The 19,913-nt window shown below is 45.1% G+C and overlaps 2 protein-coding genes across 2 annotated transcripts; one reads left to right on the plus strand and one right to left on the minus strand.

Annotated features, from left to right (window-relative positions):
* Positions 1 to 3,072: 3,072 nt before the first annotated feature.
* tnnt1 (troponin T type 1 (skeletal, slow)) lies at positions 3,073 to 8,044 on the plus strand. The gene is made up of 9 exons (XM_080522355.1): positions 3,073 to 3,089; positions 3,462 to 3,528; positions 5,041 to 5,157; positions 5,492 to 5,569; positions 5,760 to 5,870; positions 5,991 to 6,100; positions 7,309 to 7,399; positions 7,690 to 7,730; positions 7,955 to 8,044. Exons 2-9 carry the CDS (start codon positions 3,466 to 3,468, stop codon positions 7,998 to 8,000), a joined length of 657 nt encoding a protein of 218 aa, XP_080378481.1. The 5' UTR covers positions 3,073 to 3,089; positions 3,462 to 3,465; the 3' UTR covers positions 8,001 to 8,044.
* Positions 8,045 to 17,188: 9,144 nt separating this feature from the next.
* LOC308150707 (germ cell nuclear acidic protein-like) lies at positions 17,189 to 19,437 on the minus strand (the record flags this gene model as incomplete). The annotated part of the gene is made up of 2 exons (XM_080523511.1): positions 17,189 to 18,316; positions 19,165 to 19,437. The coding sequence occupies 2 exons, from the start codon at positions 19,435 to 19,437 to the stop codon at positions 17,189 to 17,191; spliced, it is 1,401 nt and encodes a 466-aa protein (XP_080379637.1).
* Positions 19,438 to 19,913: the final 476 nt, after the last annotated feature.

The following is a 19,913-nucleotide window of genomic DNA, read 5'->3' on the forward strand; positions in this document are numbered from 1 at the left end:
TCTACTCTACCTCCACCCTATCTCTCTCTTCTCTCCCCTGTTTCTCCTCCTCTCTATTCTACCTCCACCCTATCTCACTCTTCTCTCTCCTGTTGCGATCTTTGTTTTGATTTCTTAATCTCTTCATGTCCCTCTCATCCTCTGAATGTCACTCTCTCTCAGAGGTGGAGGTGGAGGTGGAGCCAGAGGAGGAGCCTGAACAGGAAGAGGAGGAGGAGCCAGAGGAGGATGGAGAAGGTATGGAGCACCAGGTCACCCTACAGCCAAGAGTGGAATGTGTCTGTCAAAGGGGTGGAATGTCAGGGGTGGAATGTGTTTTTCCCAACTGGCTTCAGATCTGAGGTACAGTAAAGATGACATCACTCTATCTCTAGAGTGTATCTGTATCTTCAACTGTATCTTAAAGGGGCAATCTTTAAAATGACATACTTTTTTGGTAAACAGATGATGCTGGAGAAATGTCACCTCTCTCCAATTCATAGACGGAGCTATGGATGCAAGGACTGAGCATTCATGATATCACAATGATAGTTTTGATCATGTTTGAAGCTATATACATTGTGGAGTAAAACAAGTTTATATTTTGGGTTCTGATGGGGGTAAGACAGATAAAAAAAAACTAATGAGGCATTTCTAAGTTATATTCTTCAAGAATCAATGGTTTTATGAAATTCTGAGTCCAAACATGGATGATGTACAAATCCCAGATTGTCCCTTTAATAAAAATGTGTCAACGAGTGACAAGTGATTGACACACTAACTATGACCTGTCAATATCCCCTCTGTCCTGCGTCCATTGGCTGAACTTGTGCTGTTCCCGCCTTTCAGAGCAACAAGAGCACACAGACTATCAAGGTAGGGTGCGAGCACATTATTCCATATACAGGGTTGTGGCTAGAGGGTATACGGCTACCGGCGTAATCCTGAACCTGCTCAGTGCTACAGAGGCTTGTGAAAAAGGCTTGTGAAAAAAGGAAGCAAATATAGACAGCGTTAAGACTGTAGCCATCTAGCCATAAACCAGTATTCAGATGAACACCTTTACAGTTCTCATAGAACATAAATGCAACCACACTAGCTAAACCCAACACAGCTATTTGTATATTATACTATTATGTTCTCTGTCTCTCTAGTGTTTATTGTTTAATTTCATCCCATATTGCCACTGGTATTTTGGTATGGGTTTTCACATCACGTTATTTCTGCAGCATTTCTATGTGCCACCACCTATTGATGTCTAGTCTGTAGAGATATGCAGGCTTCCTAATTAAGCAACGATGTACAATGTATATATTTTCATATTTGCAACATTTGCCATTACGTTGTGTATGTGCATGTGTGAATGTGCATACATACATTGTAAATGTTTGCCATTGTACAGAATGGGTCTCGCAAAACTACATTTCCCTTCACTGGTTGTTGGCCGTCACACATTGATAGGTAATGATGTGGCCATCAGTGCATGATGGGAAAAGTGAGTTTTCTCAAGCTTGCTTTACCAAGCTTGCTGGCTCAAGTAGACTGACTTGCTTTCTCTTCCCTCTTTCCATACCTCCCTGCTCCCCTCCTTCCTTCTCTCCTTCCATCCCTCCTCCTCCTCTCCTTCCATACTTCCTTCCTTCCCTCCTTCCATCCCTATTCTGGCACCTGAGCGCGTAGCAAGGCGCACATCACCAGATAGCTACACTTTAACTTGACTGAAGTAGCACTTGGTAGCTTCAATGATGAGGGAACATAAAGTAGTTGTCAACGTCCATTTGTACATCCGTTTAGATAGTGTTTAGATATTGTGTTTCCATGTGGTGAAGTTGTTTCTAGTAGTGTGAAACTGTAAGTAAACCTATGCAAAAATGGCTATGAGATCATGTAAACAAATAGTGTGAAATACAGTGCAATATAAGCATATGGAATAATTTCCATAAACATAAATGAACTAACGTACTCGCAAACAAAGCTTCTCCAAGCCGGCTTACACAGGCAGATGGAGCCAGATGAGAAGAGAGGTCTTAAACCAGCTGTTCTCTAACTTGGTTTACAAGAAAATGTCTGCTAACCTCAACAACAATGTGACTCTAAACAACCAATGAGAATAGGGGGTGCTAAAACACGTAAACAGAAAGTATGCATGGAACATTACAATCCCTTCTTCCTTCTCTCCTTCCTTCTCTCCTTCCATACCTCCTTCCTTCTCTCCTTCCTTCTTTCCATCCATACCTGATTCCATCCCTCCCTGCTCCCCTCTGTGTTCACTTCAATCCTATGTCTCCCAATCTCTTGGTCATATGTCCCTTCCCATCCTCTCTTCTATCCTTCCTTCCTTCCTTCCTTCCTTCCTTCCTTCCTCCCCTCCGTCTCTCTCTCATTGGCACATCAGAGCAGGAAGTTCAGGAGGAAGGTGAGGAATTGTGGGAATTGTATTTGTTTTATTTAACACAACAAAAAGAGGGAGTGAGGTTTCTCTCTAATCTGGAGTAGGAGGTTTATATTCACACATCATTTATTGCACTAAATCTATTCATCTCATGTCTGTTTAACCTCAGAGACATTGGCGTAACCCAAGTCTTCCTTGCTGAACAGATGTCATATCAATGAGACTAACCTTTAACCTACGACCTCATCAACATCACTACTGTTGCTGTGGCGACGCAGTCATGGAAGATGTTGTTGTTTTGCATGCTGCACCTACTGCTGTCTGTCCTGTTGTCAGTAAACAATAATGATATCTTACTGTCATCTTTGAGAGTTGCACCCTCCATGTCCTCGAAGGTTCAGTGAGACGGAAGTTCCAGTGTGTTTACTAAACAAGTTATATTCAGTTATACTGATTCATTCTCTCTGTCTCGCTCTTTCTGTATCTCTCTCTCTCTGTCTCTCTCTCTCTCTCTGTCTCTCTCTCTGTCTCTCTCTCTCTGTGTCTATGTCTGTCTCTCTCTCTCTGTCTCTCTCTCTCTGACTATGTCTGTCTCTCTCTCGATCTATCTCTGTGTCTCTCTCTCCCCCCCTCTCTTTCTCTCTCTCTCTCTGTCTGTCTCTCTTTCTCTCTCTCTGTCTCTGTCCATTCCAGAAGAGGAGGAGCGTCCAAAACCCAAGTATGTTAACTCTTCTCTAGCACGTCTAGCTAGATTAGACCCTACATAAGAATACCAACATGATCATCTTAGACACCGCAGACTGACTCCTCATCCTCTCCTTATCTTCATCACACTCATTTCTTCCTCTCTCTGTATCTTTCCCCCCCATCTCTCTCTATCTCCACTCTCTCTTTATGTCTCCCTCCCTCTCTCTCCCTCTCTATCTATCTATCTATCTCTCTCTCTCTCTACCTTCCCCCCTCTAACCCTATCTATCGATTTTTCTATCTATCTATCTCCCTCCCTCTCCTTCTCTGTCTCTCGAACTCCCTCCCTCATTCCCCTCTCTCTCTCCCCTCTCCGCCTTCTCTCCATCTTCCCCCTCTCCAGACCCATGGCACCCCCCACCCAGCTGGCCCCTCCTAAGATCCCGGAGGGTGACAGGGTGGACTTTGACGTAAGTGACTCTGACTTTGACGCTTTTCAAAAAATGCCGGTTGAGAGAGGACGCTGGCGTTGCTTGTTCGCCGCTTCTCCGCCCGAAATCTAGGTGTAATTGCAGTATACAGAGTAGATTGTCCTACAAAGACACTTAGATTTAGATTTAGTAATCTAAAAATTAATTAGACCCCTATACTTTCTTTTATCTATTTCATTTATTACCTTTATTTCTTTTTATTTTACTACTTGATCTTTTCAGTTTGTAAAGCGTCTTTGAGTGTCTAGAAAAGCGCTATATAAGTCCAATGTATTATTATTATTATTATTACAGTTTTTCCCAATTGCTAAAACACAAAAGCCAATTCTCTAAACCAAATGACCAGTTCTCTAAACACATTTATTAAAACTAGCCCCCATTTACCAAAACCATAAACACATTTCACATGAAGACACAATTCACAAAACACAATCCTCCTTTTCTCATAAATCTAAACACATTTTGTCTTGCTAAAACACAAGTTGCAAAAAACTCCGCTCAAATTCTCAAATTAAAGCTCATGTGATGCAAAATGCTTGCCACAGTCAGCAAAATTTGAACACAATGAACACACCTGGCTTTATTCAAGTCACCCTAGCACCTAACCCTAACCCTAGTTTTCCCACATGTACCGTATTCCCACATGTACCGTAACATACATACTGTATTTTCTGTAGATTTACATACTGTTCATATGAAACACACAAATCTATGAATGCCCAATACTCTACAGTGATATATTCTGAGAACAGATACTGTAAGGTTTCTAAAAATGTGCTTTGGCAGTTGTGAAAAAAAAGAACATTCTCACACACTGAACATTGTGTTTTCAGTTGTTTTGTTGTAGTCTGTAATGATGAGTATAGTGTTGACATTTTTGCAGGCTTTGATCAGCTGTTTTGGTGTGAAAGTTTGAGTTTTGAAGAGAGAAGGTGTGGTTTTGTTTATGTAGCTTTAGAAAAGTGTGTTGTGTTTAGAGTTTTGGGAAAATGGAGGAAAGTTTTGGGAAATGTGTTTTAGCAATTGAGAAAAACTGTATTATTATTAAGTGTCCGTACTCACCAACTATTGGCTAATTATCAGTTGCAGTGTATCTTATTGTCTGTCCCAAAGTGGGATATTAGAAGAGTGTTGATAATGAAAATGAGTCTTCATATAGTTCCCCAAATTCCTTCCTGATTTACCCAATATTGAGTTTTTAATTTGCTATATTAAGATGCGTAAGTGGGCATGTCTCACACACTTAAGATGGGGGAACATTCCGAAGTAAAACAATAAGACTACCACATATTCTGAAAATCTCGATGTTGATGAGGTTTAACCACACAACCTTCAGTATAGCTAAGAGGTTTTGTGGTAGACATTGCAGTATCTATTCAGTCCGAAAGTAACTATTTGAGTCTCCATAAACATTAGAAAGCCAATAGAAAGTTGGCTAACCCTCCCTCCTCCCTCCCTCTCTCCCTCCCTCCCTCCCTCCCTCCCTCTCAGGACATCCACAGGAAGAGGATGGAGAAGGACCTGTTGGAGCTGCAGACTCTGATTGACGTCCATTTTGACCAGAGGAAGAAGGAAGAAGAGGAGCTTATCGGGCTGAAAGACCGAATTGTGGGTCAACTTCCTGTTTGTCAACTTCCTGTTGACATCTGAGGGTTGGAGGATGAGTTGTAATGTGGAATGAGTTTTGTGGAACCTCTTTATAGCTTAAGTAGACCGTACTTGACCGTAGAATGCCGTAGTAGTAGTGTATTGTCACATTTATAAAGTGCTACTTTACTATGTCAATACTGACTAATGTAATTCTCCTCCCTTTCTTCCCTCCGACCTTCCCCCCCTCCCTTCATCCCTCCCTCCCTCCCTTCATCCCCCCTTCCTCCCTCCCCCCCTCCCTCCCTCCCTCCCTCCCTCCCCCCCTCCCTCCCTCCCTCCATCTCCCCTATAGGAGAATCGTCGGTTTGAGAGGGCAGAGATCCAGCGAGTGCGAACTGAGAAGGAGCGAGACAGACAGACCAGGATTGCGGTACGATCGAGCAATGCAAACATGCTGATGACATGTTCATGATATGCTAATGACGTTCTAACGACATGCTGAATACATCAATCATTCCGCTAAGTGTTATTACATACACATAAGAGATCCTCATTTTTGGTTGATGCTCCTTGCTCCTTTCTGCCCCCCCCTTGCCCCCAATCTCCCCCCCCCCCCTCAGGAAGAGCGTCAGAGAAAGGAGGATGATGAACAGAAGAAGAGGTCTGATGACGACGCCAAGAAGAAGAAGGTGCTCTCCAACATGGGGGCCTTTGGAGGCTTCCTGGCTAAGGTAGGCCAAAGTGTGTGTGTGTGTGTGTGTGTGTTGAGGTTCTTTCAGAGTGTTCTTTTCATGGCGTTGAGGTGTTTCCTGTGTGGTTGCTAAGGCGGTGTTTTCTGTGTGGTTGCTAAGGCGGAGCAGCGGAGGGGAAAACGTCTCACAGGAAGAGAGATCAAGAAGAAGACCCTGGGTGAACGACGAGAGCCATTGTCTACCGACAACATGAGGGAGGACGCGCTGAAGTGAGTCCCACCCAATCACATGCGGCGTCTTATACTGTTGTCTTATTCTAATCCAAACCACCCAATCACATGCGGCGTCTTATACTGTTGTCTTATTCTAATCTAAACCACCCAATCACATGCGGCGTCTTATACTGTTGTTTTATTCTAATCTAAACCACCCAATCACATGCAGCGTCTTGTACTGTTGTCTTATTCTAATCTAAACCACCCAATCACATGCGGCGTCTTGTACTGTTGTCTTATTCTAATCTAAACCACCCAATCACATGCGGCGTCTTGTACTGTTGTCTTGTTCTAATCTAAACCACCCAATCACATGCGGCGTCTTATACTGTTGTCTTATTCTAATCCAAACCACCCAATCACATGCAGCGTCTTGTACTGTTGTCTTATTCTAATCTAAACCACCCAATCACATGCGGCGTCTTGTACTGTTGTCTTATTCTAATCTAAACCACCCAATCACATGCGGCATCTTATACTGTTGTCTTATTCTAATCTAAACCACCCAATCACATGCGGCGTCTTATACTGTTGTCTTATTCTAATCTGAACCACGGGATCACAGGAGCAGGAGGCTCACCCTCTCACTTTAGTCCTAGTAGAATCCTAGTTTGTGTGAGAGAGAGAGTGGGAGAGAGAGAGAGAGTGGGAGAGTGAGAGTGGGAGAGAGGGTGGGAGAGAGAGAGAGAGAGTGGGAGAGAGGGAGAGAGGGTGGGAGAGAGGGAGAGAGTGGGAGAGAGTGGGGGATAGAGAGAGAGAGTGGGAAAGTGAGAGTGGGAGAGAGAGAGTGGTAGAGAGAGAGAGGGAGAGAGAGAGTGAGAGAGAGTGGGGGATAGAGAGAGAGAGAGAGAGTGGGAGAGTGAGAGTTGGAAAGTGAGAGTGGGAGAGAGAGAGTGAGAGAGAATGAGAGAGAGAGAGAAGGAGAGAGAGAGAGAGAATGAGAGAGAGAGAAGGAGAGAGAGAGAGATTCCCATCCACTCACAGAAACTTGGTTCCCACACACCTGTCTTACACCTGGGTTGCTATAGATACCACCTGTAACCGCCGTTCACTCTCTCTCTCTGTCTACTCATCTCTTACCTTTCTCTCCCTCTCCCTCTCTCTCCCTCTCCTTGTCTCTAACCCCCCCCCCCTCTCCCTCCCGCCTCTCACCTCTCCCCCCTATCCCCCCCCCCCCCCCCGCCTCTCTCTCGGTCTCCTAGGCAACGAGCTCAGGAGATGTGGAACTCAATCTACCATCTGGAGTCTGAGAAGTTTGACCACATGGAGTATATGAAGAAACAGAAGTATGAGGTGTGTAATGATGATTTCTGATATTGAAGTATAAAATCCAAATGGGTGAGGAACACACACACACACTCACACACACACACACACACACACACACACACACACACACACACACAATGACAGTCAGTGGATCCCATCTCTCATCTGAGACACACACACACACACACACACACACACACACACAGACACGGAGTACATGAATAAACAGAAATACTAATATATATTTATATATGTATTTATATATGTATATGTGTGTGTGAAGTATTATCTTAACTGTGGTGTTGTTCTTGCAGATTGTTGTTCTCCTCAACAGAATCAGTCATGCCCAGAAGTTGTAAGTAGTGTTCAATCACCTTGTTTTATTTCTATGACTTATGAATATATGTACGTACGTACATTCATCTGTTCTCTCTCCCCCTCTCTCTCTCCCTCCCCGATGTCTCTCTCCTCCCCCTCCCTCTCTCCTCCCCGATGTCTCTCTCCTCCCTCTCCCCTCCCTCTCTCTCCCTCCCCCCTCCCTCTCTCTCCCTCCCCTCTCTCTCTCTCTCCCCCCCTCAGTAAAAAGGGTCATGGTAAGGGCAAGGTGGGAGGTCGTTGGAAGTAAAGGAGCTCTCACAGAGCCGAAGGAAGACGAAACAGAATGAGTGAGAAAGGAAAAGAAGAAGAGAGATCACACCTTTCCGTCCTCCCTCTCTCATTGTGGCTCCCAATAGACCCACTGTTTGGCCGTGTCCTGGTGTGTTTAGTTTAGTTCTACATAAGAATGATCATTTGTATTGATAATAAAATATAAATAAATCAATAAAAAATATGATTAAAAAATATAGTAACTTATTGAGGTGTTGATTTTACCCTGGTCACTGTACAGATTGTGATTATTAGAGTAGATCTGATTTTATTAGATTTTGTTGTCCACCTAACCCTAAGTCAATTCAATTCCACAGCTCACACATTTACATACCAACAAATACATCATAGACCAACAAATACATCACCCAGACTTGACATTCACAGTTTGTTTATAAACAAGACCTGGGTCAAATAAAATACTTACTTATGTACTGGAGCTACCTGTTAAAAGGAACCAATAGAATGGTAGCTGGAAGTGTCGACACCGAGCTAAGTCAGGAAACCTCCAAGTATTTAACATTGGCTGTGTGTGTGTGTGTGCGTGTGTGTGTGTGTGTGTGTGTGTGTGTGTGTGTGTGTGTGTGTGTGTGTGTGTGTGTGTGTGTGTGTGTGTGTGTGTGCGTGTGTGTGTGCGATGCCAGGCCAACGAGTGATGCGTTGTTTCAGTACGACTATGAAAGAACCAGGGGCCTCATTCATAAAAAAGTACTTGAACGTCATCTTTGACTTTCACGTAAGCACAGTTTTCTAAACGGACATAAGCATTATTTATAAAACGGGCTGAGATGGTTTAAAGTTGCGTATGTGCTTCCTTCTATAAATACCAACGCAGGTAAAATGAACGCAGGTGAATGAGGTTTGTATTAACGCCCTGTGATAGAGGATGAATTATAGCGGCTGAATTAAGACAAGTGCTATAATATAGGGTAGGGGTTCGTCTGGAAGCGGGAGAGGGCAGAGAAGGGTGGCTTCTCGGTAAGTTGCATTTGTAACGTTTGATCATGACAACTAACCAGGCAAATGCTTAAACTCAGTAGGCTACTCAAGTTGTAAAAGAAAATCAGGGGAGGTGGTGGATTTTATCATATGAGGACAATTTTAGCATCCCCTCAGCCAGGCCCGGATTAACCCCCTAGGGTGCCCTAGGGTGACCAGACTTGATGTGTGCCCAGGCTGTAGGCTAATAAGTATTCTTGTATTTTAGTTTTGGTTCTTGGCATTTTGTGTTGCAACGCACCGACATTCTGCACTCTCTCTATCCTGTTAATTCATTATGTAACTTAAGACAGACGGGTCGTAACACTTGTTATTAATTCCATTTGGTATACCTCATAAACTTTCTTTCCATTTATTCATTTCTGGTGTTTGTGGGCTAAGGCATTTTTTTGTCATTCACTTTAGAGAACACATTTTACATATTCTAAATATATGTATATCTACATGCCAATTCAATCAATTCAATTCAATAGGATCCAATTCAACATCCTATACTCACCATTTACCATTGGTTGCTAAAACCACCAATAAATATAACGGAACACTGGAGTCAGAACAGGCAACAAATCACTTCTGACCGCCTCAGCGTCAGTGACTTCAGTGTCAGTAACTTGGTAAAAATGTCATTGCATGTGTGCGCACCTTGAAATAGCAGTAACACCACGTTCATTCATTGATAAAATGACATAAAGTATGGAAAGAGGGGATGGCCGTTTTAGAAGGGGGACGATTTTGACTGTTTCAGAAAACATCCGAGGCTTGAGCCCAAGGACACATCCGGTGTCAACATCCGGTGTCAACCTTGGGCCTTAGCCCCGCCCCTGATGAGGAGCCTCATTATGGCGCGCGATGCTGGTATGAGCTATGCTATTCTGCGCGCGTTACCGTTATTAGCCGCAAAAATCGCTTCAGAGACAGTGGACAAATCAATCGCTTCAGAGACAGTGGACAATCAATCGCCTCAGAGTTCAATTCGCTAAAACGTTTTCTTTAAAACACTAGCAGAACTTGTAGGGAATGTTAGCCAATGTTGTGGGAACCATTCCCTGCTAGCTGGGGAGGAGCCTCATTCTCGCAGCCTATCAGGCGGCAGGCGCGCGATGCTGACCATGACAAAGGCTATGCTATTCTGCGCGCGTTACCGTTATTCCCGCAAAAATCACTTCAGAGACAGTGGACAATCAATCGCCTCAGAGACAGTGGACAAATCAATCACTTCAGAGACAGTGGACATTGGACAATCAATCGCCTCAGAGTTCAATTCGCTACATATTACCGACATACCTCAGCTCAAGGTAGGCTAGCACCTTGTTTACCTCAGCTCAAGGTAGGCTAGCACCTTGTTTACCTCAGCTCAAGGTAGGCTAGCCAAATGGTTCTTCAGCCACCCAAGACCGGCCAGGTGCCAGGAAAACCGGCAAAACGCAAAGTATCTTCGGTGGAAACACCAGAAGCATTGCTAGCACCGTATGAAGTTAAGAGGGTGAGGAACTTTCTATCAATCTGGACGGAGGAGTTCGACTGGGTCCGCCACGACCAAGAAAAGGGAGTAATGTATTGCTCTCCTTGTCGGGAATGTCCGAATAAAGCTGACCGGTAAGTAATGCTAACATTCACTTCCCTTCCCTCCCTGAGCTAACGTCACCGCTAACGCTAATGTCACCAAATGCTAACGTCACTTTATAACGTATCACCTCCACCTCGTCATCGCAAAGAAAGGTTTCGCCGGGTCTGCCGTAGGGCAGGGTGACTCCCTCCCTCCCTCCTTCCCTCCCTCCCTCCCTCCTTCCCTCCCTCCCTCCCTCCTTCCCTCCCTACCTCCCTCCTTCCCTCCCTACCTCCTTCCCTCCCTCCCTCTTTCCCACCCTCCCTCCCTCCCTCTTTCCCACCCTCCCGTCCTCCTTCCTTCCCGCCCTCCCTCCTTCCCTCCCTACTTCCCTCCCTCCTTCCCACCTTCCCTCCCTCCTTCCCTCCCTCCTTCCCTCCCTCCTTCCCTCCCTCCTTCCCTCCCACCCTCTCTAATTGCGAAGGGGAGCAGAGGAGCGCGCCACGGCGGTTGCACGCCTGTCGGAGCGATGCTCATACTCACAGTAGCGCTGAAGCTCCGCGGGGAAATAAAGTCGGCCCATTATTCCTTCAGGAAGAGGAGGTGTAGGAGAGAGGAGGTGTAGAAGAGGAGGTGTAGGAGAGAGGAGGTGTAGGAGAGAGGAGGTGTAGAAGAGGAGGTGTAGGAGAGAGGAGGTGTAGGAGAGAGGAGGTGTAGGAGAGAGGAGGTGTAGGAGAGAGGAGGTGTAGAAGAGGAGGTGTAGGAGAGAGGAGGTGTAGGAGAGAGGAGGTGTAGGAGAGAGGAGGTGGAGGAGAGAGGAGGTGGAGGAGAGAGGAGGTGTAGGAGAGAGGAGGTGTAGGAGAGGAGGTGGAGGAGAGAGGAGGTGTAGGAGAGAGGAGGTGGAGGAGAGAGGAGGTGTAGGAGAGAGGAGGTGTAGGAGAGAGGAGGTGTAGTAGAGAGGAGGTGTAGTAGAGAGGAGGTGTAGTAGAGGAGGTGTAGGAGAGAGGAGGTGTAGGAGAGGAGGTGTAGGAGAGGAGGTGTAGGAGAGGAGGTGTAGGAGAGAGGAGGTGTAGGAGAGAGGAGGTGTAGGAGAGAGGAGGTGTAGTAGAGGAGGTGTAGGAGAGAGGAGGTGTAGGAGAGAGGAGGTGTAGGAGAGAGGAGGTGTAGTAGAGGAGGTGTAGGAGAGAGGAGGTGTAGGAGAGAGGAGGTGTAGGAGAGAGGAGGTGTAGGAGAGAGGAGGTGGAGGAGAGAGGAGGTGTAGGAGAGGAGGTGTAGGAGAGAGGAGGTGTAGGAGAGAGGAGGTGTAGGAGAGAGGAGGTGTAGGAGAGGAGGTGTAGGAGAGGAGGTGTAGGAGAGAGGAGGTGTAGGAGAGGAGGTGGAGGAGAGGAGGTGTAGGAGAGAGGAGGTGTAGGAGAGAGGAGGTGTAGTAGAGGAGGTGTAGGAGAGAGGAGGTGGAGGAGAGGAGGTGTAGGAGAGAGGAGGTGTAGGAGAGGAGGTGTAGGAGAGAGGAGGTGTAGGAGAGGAGGTGGAGGAGAGAGGAGGTGTAGGAGAGGAGGTGTAGGAGAGAGGAGGTGGAGGAGAGAGGAGGTGTAGGAGAGAGGAGGTGTAGGAGAGAGGAGGTGGAGGAGAGAGGAGGTGTAGGAGAGAGGAGGTGTAGGAGAGAGGAGGTGGAGGAGAGAGGAGGTGTATGAGAGAGGAGGTGTAGGAGAGAGGAGGTGTAGGAGAGAGGAGGTGGAGGAGAGAGGAGGTGTAGGAGAGAGGAGGTGGAGGAGAGAGGAGGTGTAGGAGAGAGGAGGTGTAGGAGAGAGGAGGTGTAGGAGAGAGGAGGTGTAGGAGAGAGGAGGTGTAGGAGAGGAGGTGTAGGAGAGAGGAGGTGTAGGAGAGAGGAGGTGTAGGAGAGAGGAGGTGTAGGAGAGGAGGTGTAGGAGAGAGGAGGTGTAGGAGAGAGGAGGTGGAGGAGAGAGGAGGTGGAGGAGAGGAGGTGTAGGAGAGAGGACATAATATGTGAATATAACTGTACACCCCCATACCAAATTAAACAATTTGCACTCCACAATGAGGATCGCTTTTATGACAAACACACACAGGATCTGATTATCTAATGCTAACATTGATATTACCAGTAGAAATAATGCAAGAGGAGTACTGCTTCAGACAGTGTTCAGGTTAAAGCGATGCTGATTAAGACCTGTTAGGAGTTATTTTCTGTTTTTTTCTTGTTTTTTTCTTTTATCTAACTGCACAGCTGTAAACTGAGAAAAAATACTTATGGTATATGACCTTTGACCTTGACCGTGGTACTCTAAATCATTAAAAGGTCAACTAATCAACTCTAAGTGGTCCTCTGTACCCGCAATTCTCCTCACATCAGAGGGTTTTTTCCTATGGCTATTTTAAGGAGACACTTGAAAGATACGCATCGTTATTGAATTCTGATCGTCTTTGCGGATGGTTTTCTATTAAATTCAACTTGTTTTCTATCTAAAAATATATACAGATATATGTTTGTCTTGTAGCCAGCGGATTTTGATTAGAAAATGTCGCCTCCTCAACCTCCGGTTGTAACTTGTAGCGGAGCCCCGTCTACTCTCGCCCGCTAGACGCTGTTTGTGGGAATGGTCTGGATCACTTGTAACGTCAGCTGGCTCACTATGAATTGCGTGATCAATGTTCCCATTTGCTATTAATATTGAATGATATATAGGGTTGTGTAATAAAAATGAATAGTTTAAAAGATAAATGTACAATGTACGTAGTTAGCTAGTAATTTAAAAATATGTTCATTCCTATTTCAGCACATCCTCTTTATTGGGACCGCAGCGTTCCGATATGACACGTTAAAGTCCCATGGTGGTAGCAAACGACATTCTCATTGCATGACTGCTGCCAGTGAGCCTGGAGCGCCAATTCCTGGAATAATTGAGGGGGTTCAGAAGATGGACGACACCCTCCGCGTGAAAATGGTCAATATCATGCACGCAGCATATTACATAGCAAAGGAGGAGCTGCCTTTCACACAGTTTCCAACGCTACATGGGCTCATTAACAGGACTGGGGGCAAGCTTCCAGACTGTTATACCTCCGACAAGGCAGGTGCTAGGTATGTACAGAAGGCTACCTATTAACCCATTCACAGCATCATTATAATAATTTGTTTGAATATAGTGTTCCACACAGTCCTCATGGCCTAACAATGAAGACATAGAAAATAATGTTTGACTATACTTTTTAATTATAAATGGTACTGTTTTTGCCCATGATTCAGATTCATAGTGGGAATTTATGACATGGAGAGGGAGAGACAGCTGGAAAAAAATCTAAAAAGCCAGCTATTTCTCAATACTTATTGACGAGGCGACGGATAGCGCTAGGCTAGAGAACGAGCTGCTCTACGTTCGCTATCTGTCAGCTGAGGGGCCAGTAAACGCTTACCTGTCCATTGAGGATGTAAAGAATGGCAATGCAGCCGGGGTCCTGGACACCATCTATGCAGGTAGTGATAAAATAAAACATTGTCTTGAGAAGATTTGTAATGTTCTATTATGGTATTGTGTATGTATTCATTAGTGATTTCCTTGTTCTTCTTTCTTCAGCGTTTGAGAACGCTGGCATCAATGACTGGAGGGAACGTTTGGTGGGATTCGGCAGCGATGGCGCAGCTGTAAATGTGGGCTGCAGGAGTGGTGTGGCAGCGCGTCTGAAACAGGAGATTGGGCACCTGACATCCATCCACTGCATTGCCCACCGTTTAGAGCTGGGTGTGGTGAAGGCCATAAGAGCTAACCCAAAGATGGAGCAGATGCAGGTCATGCTGAAACATCTGTATGATCAGTACCACTACTCCCCCAAGGCAGTCAGAGAGCTTCGCATGATTGCTGAGGCACTGGAGGAGAAGGTTCTGAAGCCCTCCAATCTTCATGGCGCCCGCTGGCTACCCTACGTGCACCGTGCTATCAAGGTACTTCAAGCCTTTACAGCATTTAAACGCATATTTTGTATTATATTATATTAATATTTCGTTTTGTGTTCATAACATTACTATTTGACCAGTTGATAGGCTACTGGCCATGTACTAACCATTATTCTGATATTATTTTACTACAGATTGTGTGCGACAGCTATCCGGTCCTTGTCGCTCATTTTGAGGATATGGCAAGTGCCGAGAGGAACCCCAAGCCATCCCCTACTGTCATTGGCAGGGCCAAGCAAGTAGCTGGCTACTTGAAGAATTATGTCAACGTCCTCTTCCTCCACTTTATGAGTGATGTCCTGTCCCACCTTTCCACCCTAAGCAAAATGTTCCAGAAGGACAACATCACTGTGTGCCAAGCAGTAGAGTGCCAGGAAGCATGTTTCAGCCAGATCATGACAGGACAGAGGCTGAGGAAGGCAGTCATGACAGGACAGAGGCTGAGGAAGAGACACCAGTTGTCCCTAGTTCAGTTGCAGCTGGTCCTCATGGTATGAATGTTTATGATTTCCACTTTTTGTTCCAGTCCATTATTACATTTGAATCAAACCCATATAATACAAGTAGTGACATGTTATCAAAGCTACAGTACAGTATCATGTGTTAGCTTTAATCAAACGTATATTTACTTGGTGAATATAAGTTGTGACATTGACTATTTTTATTTTTCTAGATATTTCCAAACACAGAGGAGATGGCCCGACACAACCATCCATGGAGACGTTTCCCAAGACATTGCAGGGTGGAGCCAGAAGGAGTTTCCGTGCCGACTTGTACAAGATACATCCCTGAATACTCCCAGTCGAAAGACGCAAGTTATTGTTTCTCTTGTAGACACTTTTCTCTGCCTAATGCCCCTAAGAGTGTGTTTATGGATGGATATTCAAATTGGAAGAAAGCCACATTTAAGGACAGTGGATTTTGTTCCCATGCTAAATCTGAGAGCCATGTTAATGCAATGTTTGCGTGGACAGAGAATAAGAAAATGATCTGCTCTCTCTCCTTCTCTCCCTCTCTATCCTCCTCTCTCCCTCTTTTGCTGTCAACAACCAGAGTATTTATAATCTAATAAGAGGTATACATTGATCCATATCAATTTATAACATGGCGGGCCGCCACGAATACATTTTCTCCGCCACTAATTGATTCAGTCCACTTTATGACCGGAGAAGTTAGAAGCTAGTTTAGGCCGCTTTCAGACCTACATTTCGTTCCGATTTAGGATATAGTAAGTTACAATATGTTACAATGTTGCAATTAACCTCATCGGCAACGCGCTTGCAAAAGAGTTTTGTGATTGGTCCGAATTTAGCGGTTTCTGGAAATCCCTTCCCTCTCTCTTCGCCCGTCGCCGGTCCCTTTAATCCCGTATGCGTATCCTAATCGAAAATGCAACATCATCAGCGACGACCTTGGGTTCACCACGAACAGAACGGAGGAGGTACGGGTAAACAGGGCACATTTTTTATTTTTTTATGTTGCCACCCTCTAGTTTTCGGTGAAATTACGTCTTTGTATTGAGCGCCAGTGCGTGTTTCATGCGCGTGCACGAAGAAAAGAAGAAAAATAAGAAAAAGGAACACTCCGCCACTAATGTGAAAAATCCTGGAGGAAACACTGAATGTCATTTTGACTTTACTCTCTCACCTGAAAAAAAAGCGTATGTCCAACTATAAAAACAGACATTTCCAATGCTTCAATCCACTGTCCATGTACTGTAAATATGCCATTATGGTATTACCATAAAGCCCAATTCTAGCAGAATAAGAAAGATAGTTAGATAGATCTACTTTAAGTAAAATAATAAAGTGCATCTTCTTGGCTGTGGTGGTTTTCTTACCATCCTTTTCAGAGTCGGAGGAGTCAGAGCCTTTCTGCTTCTCATCAGATGCCTTCTTGGCTGTGGTGGTTTTCTTACCATCATTTTCAGAGTCAGAGGAGTCAGAGCCGTCCTGCTTCTTTTTTTCTTTTTTTTTCTTTTTTTTTGAGAGTAAAACCCAAAGCTGGGTGTATTTATTGATTCCGGGGAATCAAATCATCAAATCAAATCAAATTTTATTTGTATAGCGCATTTCTTACAAGATGCAACTCAATGCGTATTTTTTTTTTTTTTTTTTTTTTTCAATTTCTGAAACTTTAATGAAATATATACACAATACAGCTGTTCAACTTTCAACAAGAAAAGAAACTCTAAAATTGACATGGCAGTTGGAGGTGTCTTTTCAATCAAAACAACCAATTAGGCCTAATAAAAGGTACTCTAGATAAGGGATATTGGGTGGCAATTGTCTTACATTAGAGAAATAACAATCGACTACAAATTGGCAATGATTGACTTTTGCAATTACAACGGCTGTGTTTGGAATGCTTTTTGTGAAGTCCCTGAACACAACCACGTAGTAACACTTAGGCCTAGTCTGTATCTCTGACATATTGCAGTACAACAAGACACCGGGAAAGCACCCATATCCTAACGTTTGGCACGAAAAGTATTCTTCAAAGATGTTTAATCTGAATGACTGGATAACATACAGTTGGTGTAGTCTTGTCTATGAAATGCCCTGGTTTGAACAGGTCACAAAAAATAAATAAAAAAACAGCCTAGCTAATGGGCCTAAAAAAATCACTGATCCACAGCTTTAAGCCCAGTTTATGCTTCTGCGAAAAATCGACGGCGTAGGCTACTCTGGCTGAGGCGAGTCTTCATTGCAAAGTCGGCGCTGAGTTTACGCATCACATCTCCGTGGCTCTGACCTACCAGCTCCTGACGCACAGCCCTAAAGTTCTCTTTGACGAACGTGGCGAAGGGGGCGGGAGCCCGGGGCTTGGAGGGGGTGAGCAGGACCAGCCGACCGGAGCAGAGGGAACAGACAAACCTCTCTGTGTCCAGAGACTTGGAGTGGCGCCCGATCGATAACTCGCAGCCGTTGCACTGGTACTTGAATTTGTGGTTGATGTTGTAGCTGTGGCAGCGGGTGACCATGGGCAGCTCGGGGTGGGCCAGCTTGGCCTTGCTTGCGTAGATCTTCCAGATGGGTCCGTGGCCATCGTCCACTCCGTTTATCAGCCAGGAGGCAGCGTGGCACATCTCATGCACCAGTGTGTCCCGCAGCCGGTCTGCAGAGTCGCAGACCTTCACTGACAGGTCTATCTGGGCGTATCGGTTACCGCCCCCTCGCTCCTGGCCTGTCTCGCAGAACCCAGCTGTCGTCCTCAACTTCTTATTCCAAGTGAGTGACATGTTTGTAGGGAGCTTGCTGTCAAAGATACTTGTATTGTATAGCTGGTAGAGTTTGCTGGTCAGGTCCTCTTTGGTCTGCTTGAAGTTGCGACTGTAGCTGGACAGAGACTGGAGGAAGCAGCCCGGGGTCTTACACACTACAACTCTGGAAATGGGGATGGGTCTGGGCTCTGTCTGGGAGATTTTGGGTCTGGTGACGGGGGTCTTCGCTGGGGTCTTCATATCTAATGGCGTTCTCCCAACCGACAGAGGGCCCGTCTGTTTCGGTGCCCCGGGCCGTGGAACTGATAGAGGGGGTTTCTGAATGGACACTTTGGAGGTTGGGGGTGTCTTCTTCTCAAAGACAAAGTCATCATCAGAGGAAAGGCTGTCCACGATAAACTTTTTGAGGCTGTCTTCACTGCCACTGCCCGCTGCAGTCTTCAGCTTAGGCTTGGGCGTTTTCTTACGGATCAAGAACTTCTCAAAGCTGTCATCACTGTCAGAGCTCACCACAAGAACTGGCTCACTGGAAATGGGGATGGGTCTGGGCTCTGTCTGGGAGATTTTGGGTCTGGTGACGGGGGTCTTCGCTGGGGTCTTCATATCTAATGGCGTTCTCCCAACCGGCATACACAGTGTAGTAACATATCATATACTGCATACACAGTATAGTAACATATCATATACTGCATACACAGTATAGTAACATATCATATACTGCATACACAGTATAGTAACATATCATATACTGCATACACAGTATAGTAACATATCATATACTGCATACACAGTATAGTAACATATCATATACTGCATACACAGTATAGTAACATATCATATACGGCATACACAGTATAGTAACATATCATATACGGCATACACAGTATAGTAACATATCATATACGGCATACACAGTATAGTAACATATCATATACGGCATACACAGTATAGTAACATATCATATACTGCATACACAGTATAGTAACATATCATATACTGCATACACAGTATAGTAACATATCATATACTGCATACACAGTATAGTAACATATCATATACGGCATACACAGTATAGTAACATATCATATACTGCATACACAGTATAGTAACATATCATATACGGCATACACAGTATAGTAACATATCATATACTGCATACACAGTATAGTAACATATCATATACTGCATACACAGTATAGTAACATATCATATACTGCATACACAGTATAGTAACATATCATATACTGCATACACAGTATAGTAACATATCATATACGGCATACACAGTATAGTAACATATTGCATACTGCATACACAGTGTAGTAACATATCATATACGGCATACAAGTCTGTTTCGGTGCCCCGGGCCGTGGAACTGATAGAGGGGGTTTCTGAATGGACACTTTGGAGGTTGGGGGTGTCTTCTTCTCAAAGGCAAAGTCATCATCAGAGGAAAGGCTGTCCACGATAAACTTTTTGAGGCTGTCTTTACTGCCACTGCCCGCTGCAGTCTTCAGCTTAGGCTTGGGCGTTTTCTTACGGATCAAGAACTTCTCAAAGCTGTCATCACTGTCAGAGCTCACCACACGAACTGGCTCACTGGAAATGGGGATGGGTCTGGGCTCTGTCTGGGAGATTTTGGGTCTGGTGACGGGGGTCTTCGCTGGGGTCTTCATATCTAATGGCGTTCTCCCAACCGACAGAGGGCCCGTCTGTTTCGGTGCCCCGGGCTGTGGAACTGATAGAGGGGGTTTCTGAATGGACACTTTGGAGGTTGGGGGTGTCTTCTTCTCAAAGGCAAAGTCATCATCAGAGGAAAGGCTGTCCACGATAAACTTTTTGAGGCTGTCTTCACGGTTTCAGGGTTTCTGTCCGTTTTGGATTTGTACCATCTGTTTCCCCCACTTCGCCTCTGGTACAGGATAGCACATTTAGATTGTTTAATCTCCAGACCGGACCAGTCTAGAAATGTGTCTGTTCTGGAGAGCATGTTCTTGATGACACTCTCTTCACGAGACGCCAGCTGCACATCGTCGACGTAGCCTTGTACAGGGTTGGGGGAAAGCACATTGGGTGGGGCACAGGCACACAGCCACGTAATCCACCCGTTGATGGCAAGAACAAAATTGATGGCACTCCACGGACAGCCTGT

This window comes from Nansenia antarctica (assembly GCF_963989245.1).
Source record: "Nansenia antarctica genome assembly, chromosome: 2".
Lineage (NCBI taxonomy): Eukaryota > Metazoa > Chordata > Actinopteri > Argentiniformes > Microstomatidae > Nansenia > Nansenia antarctica.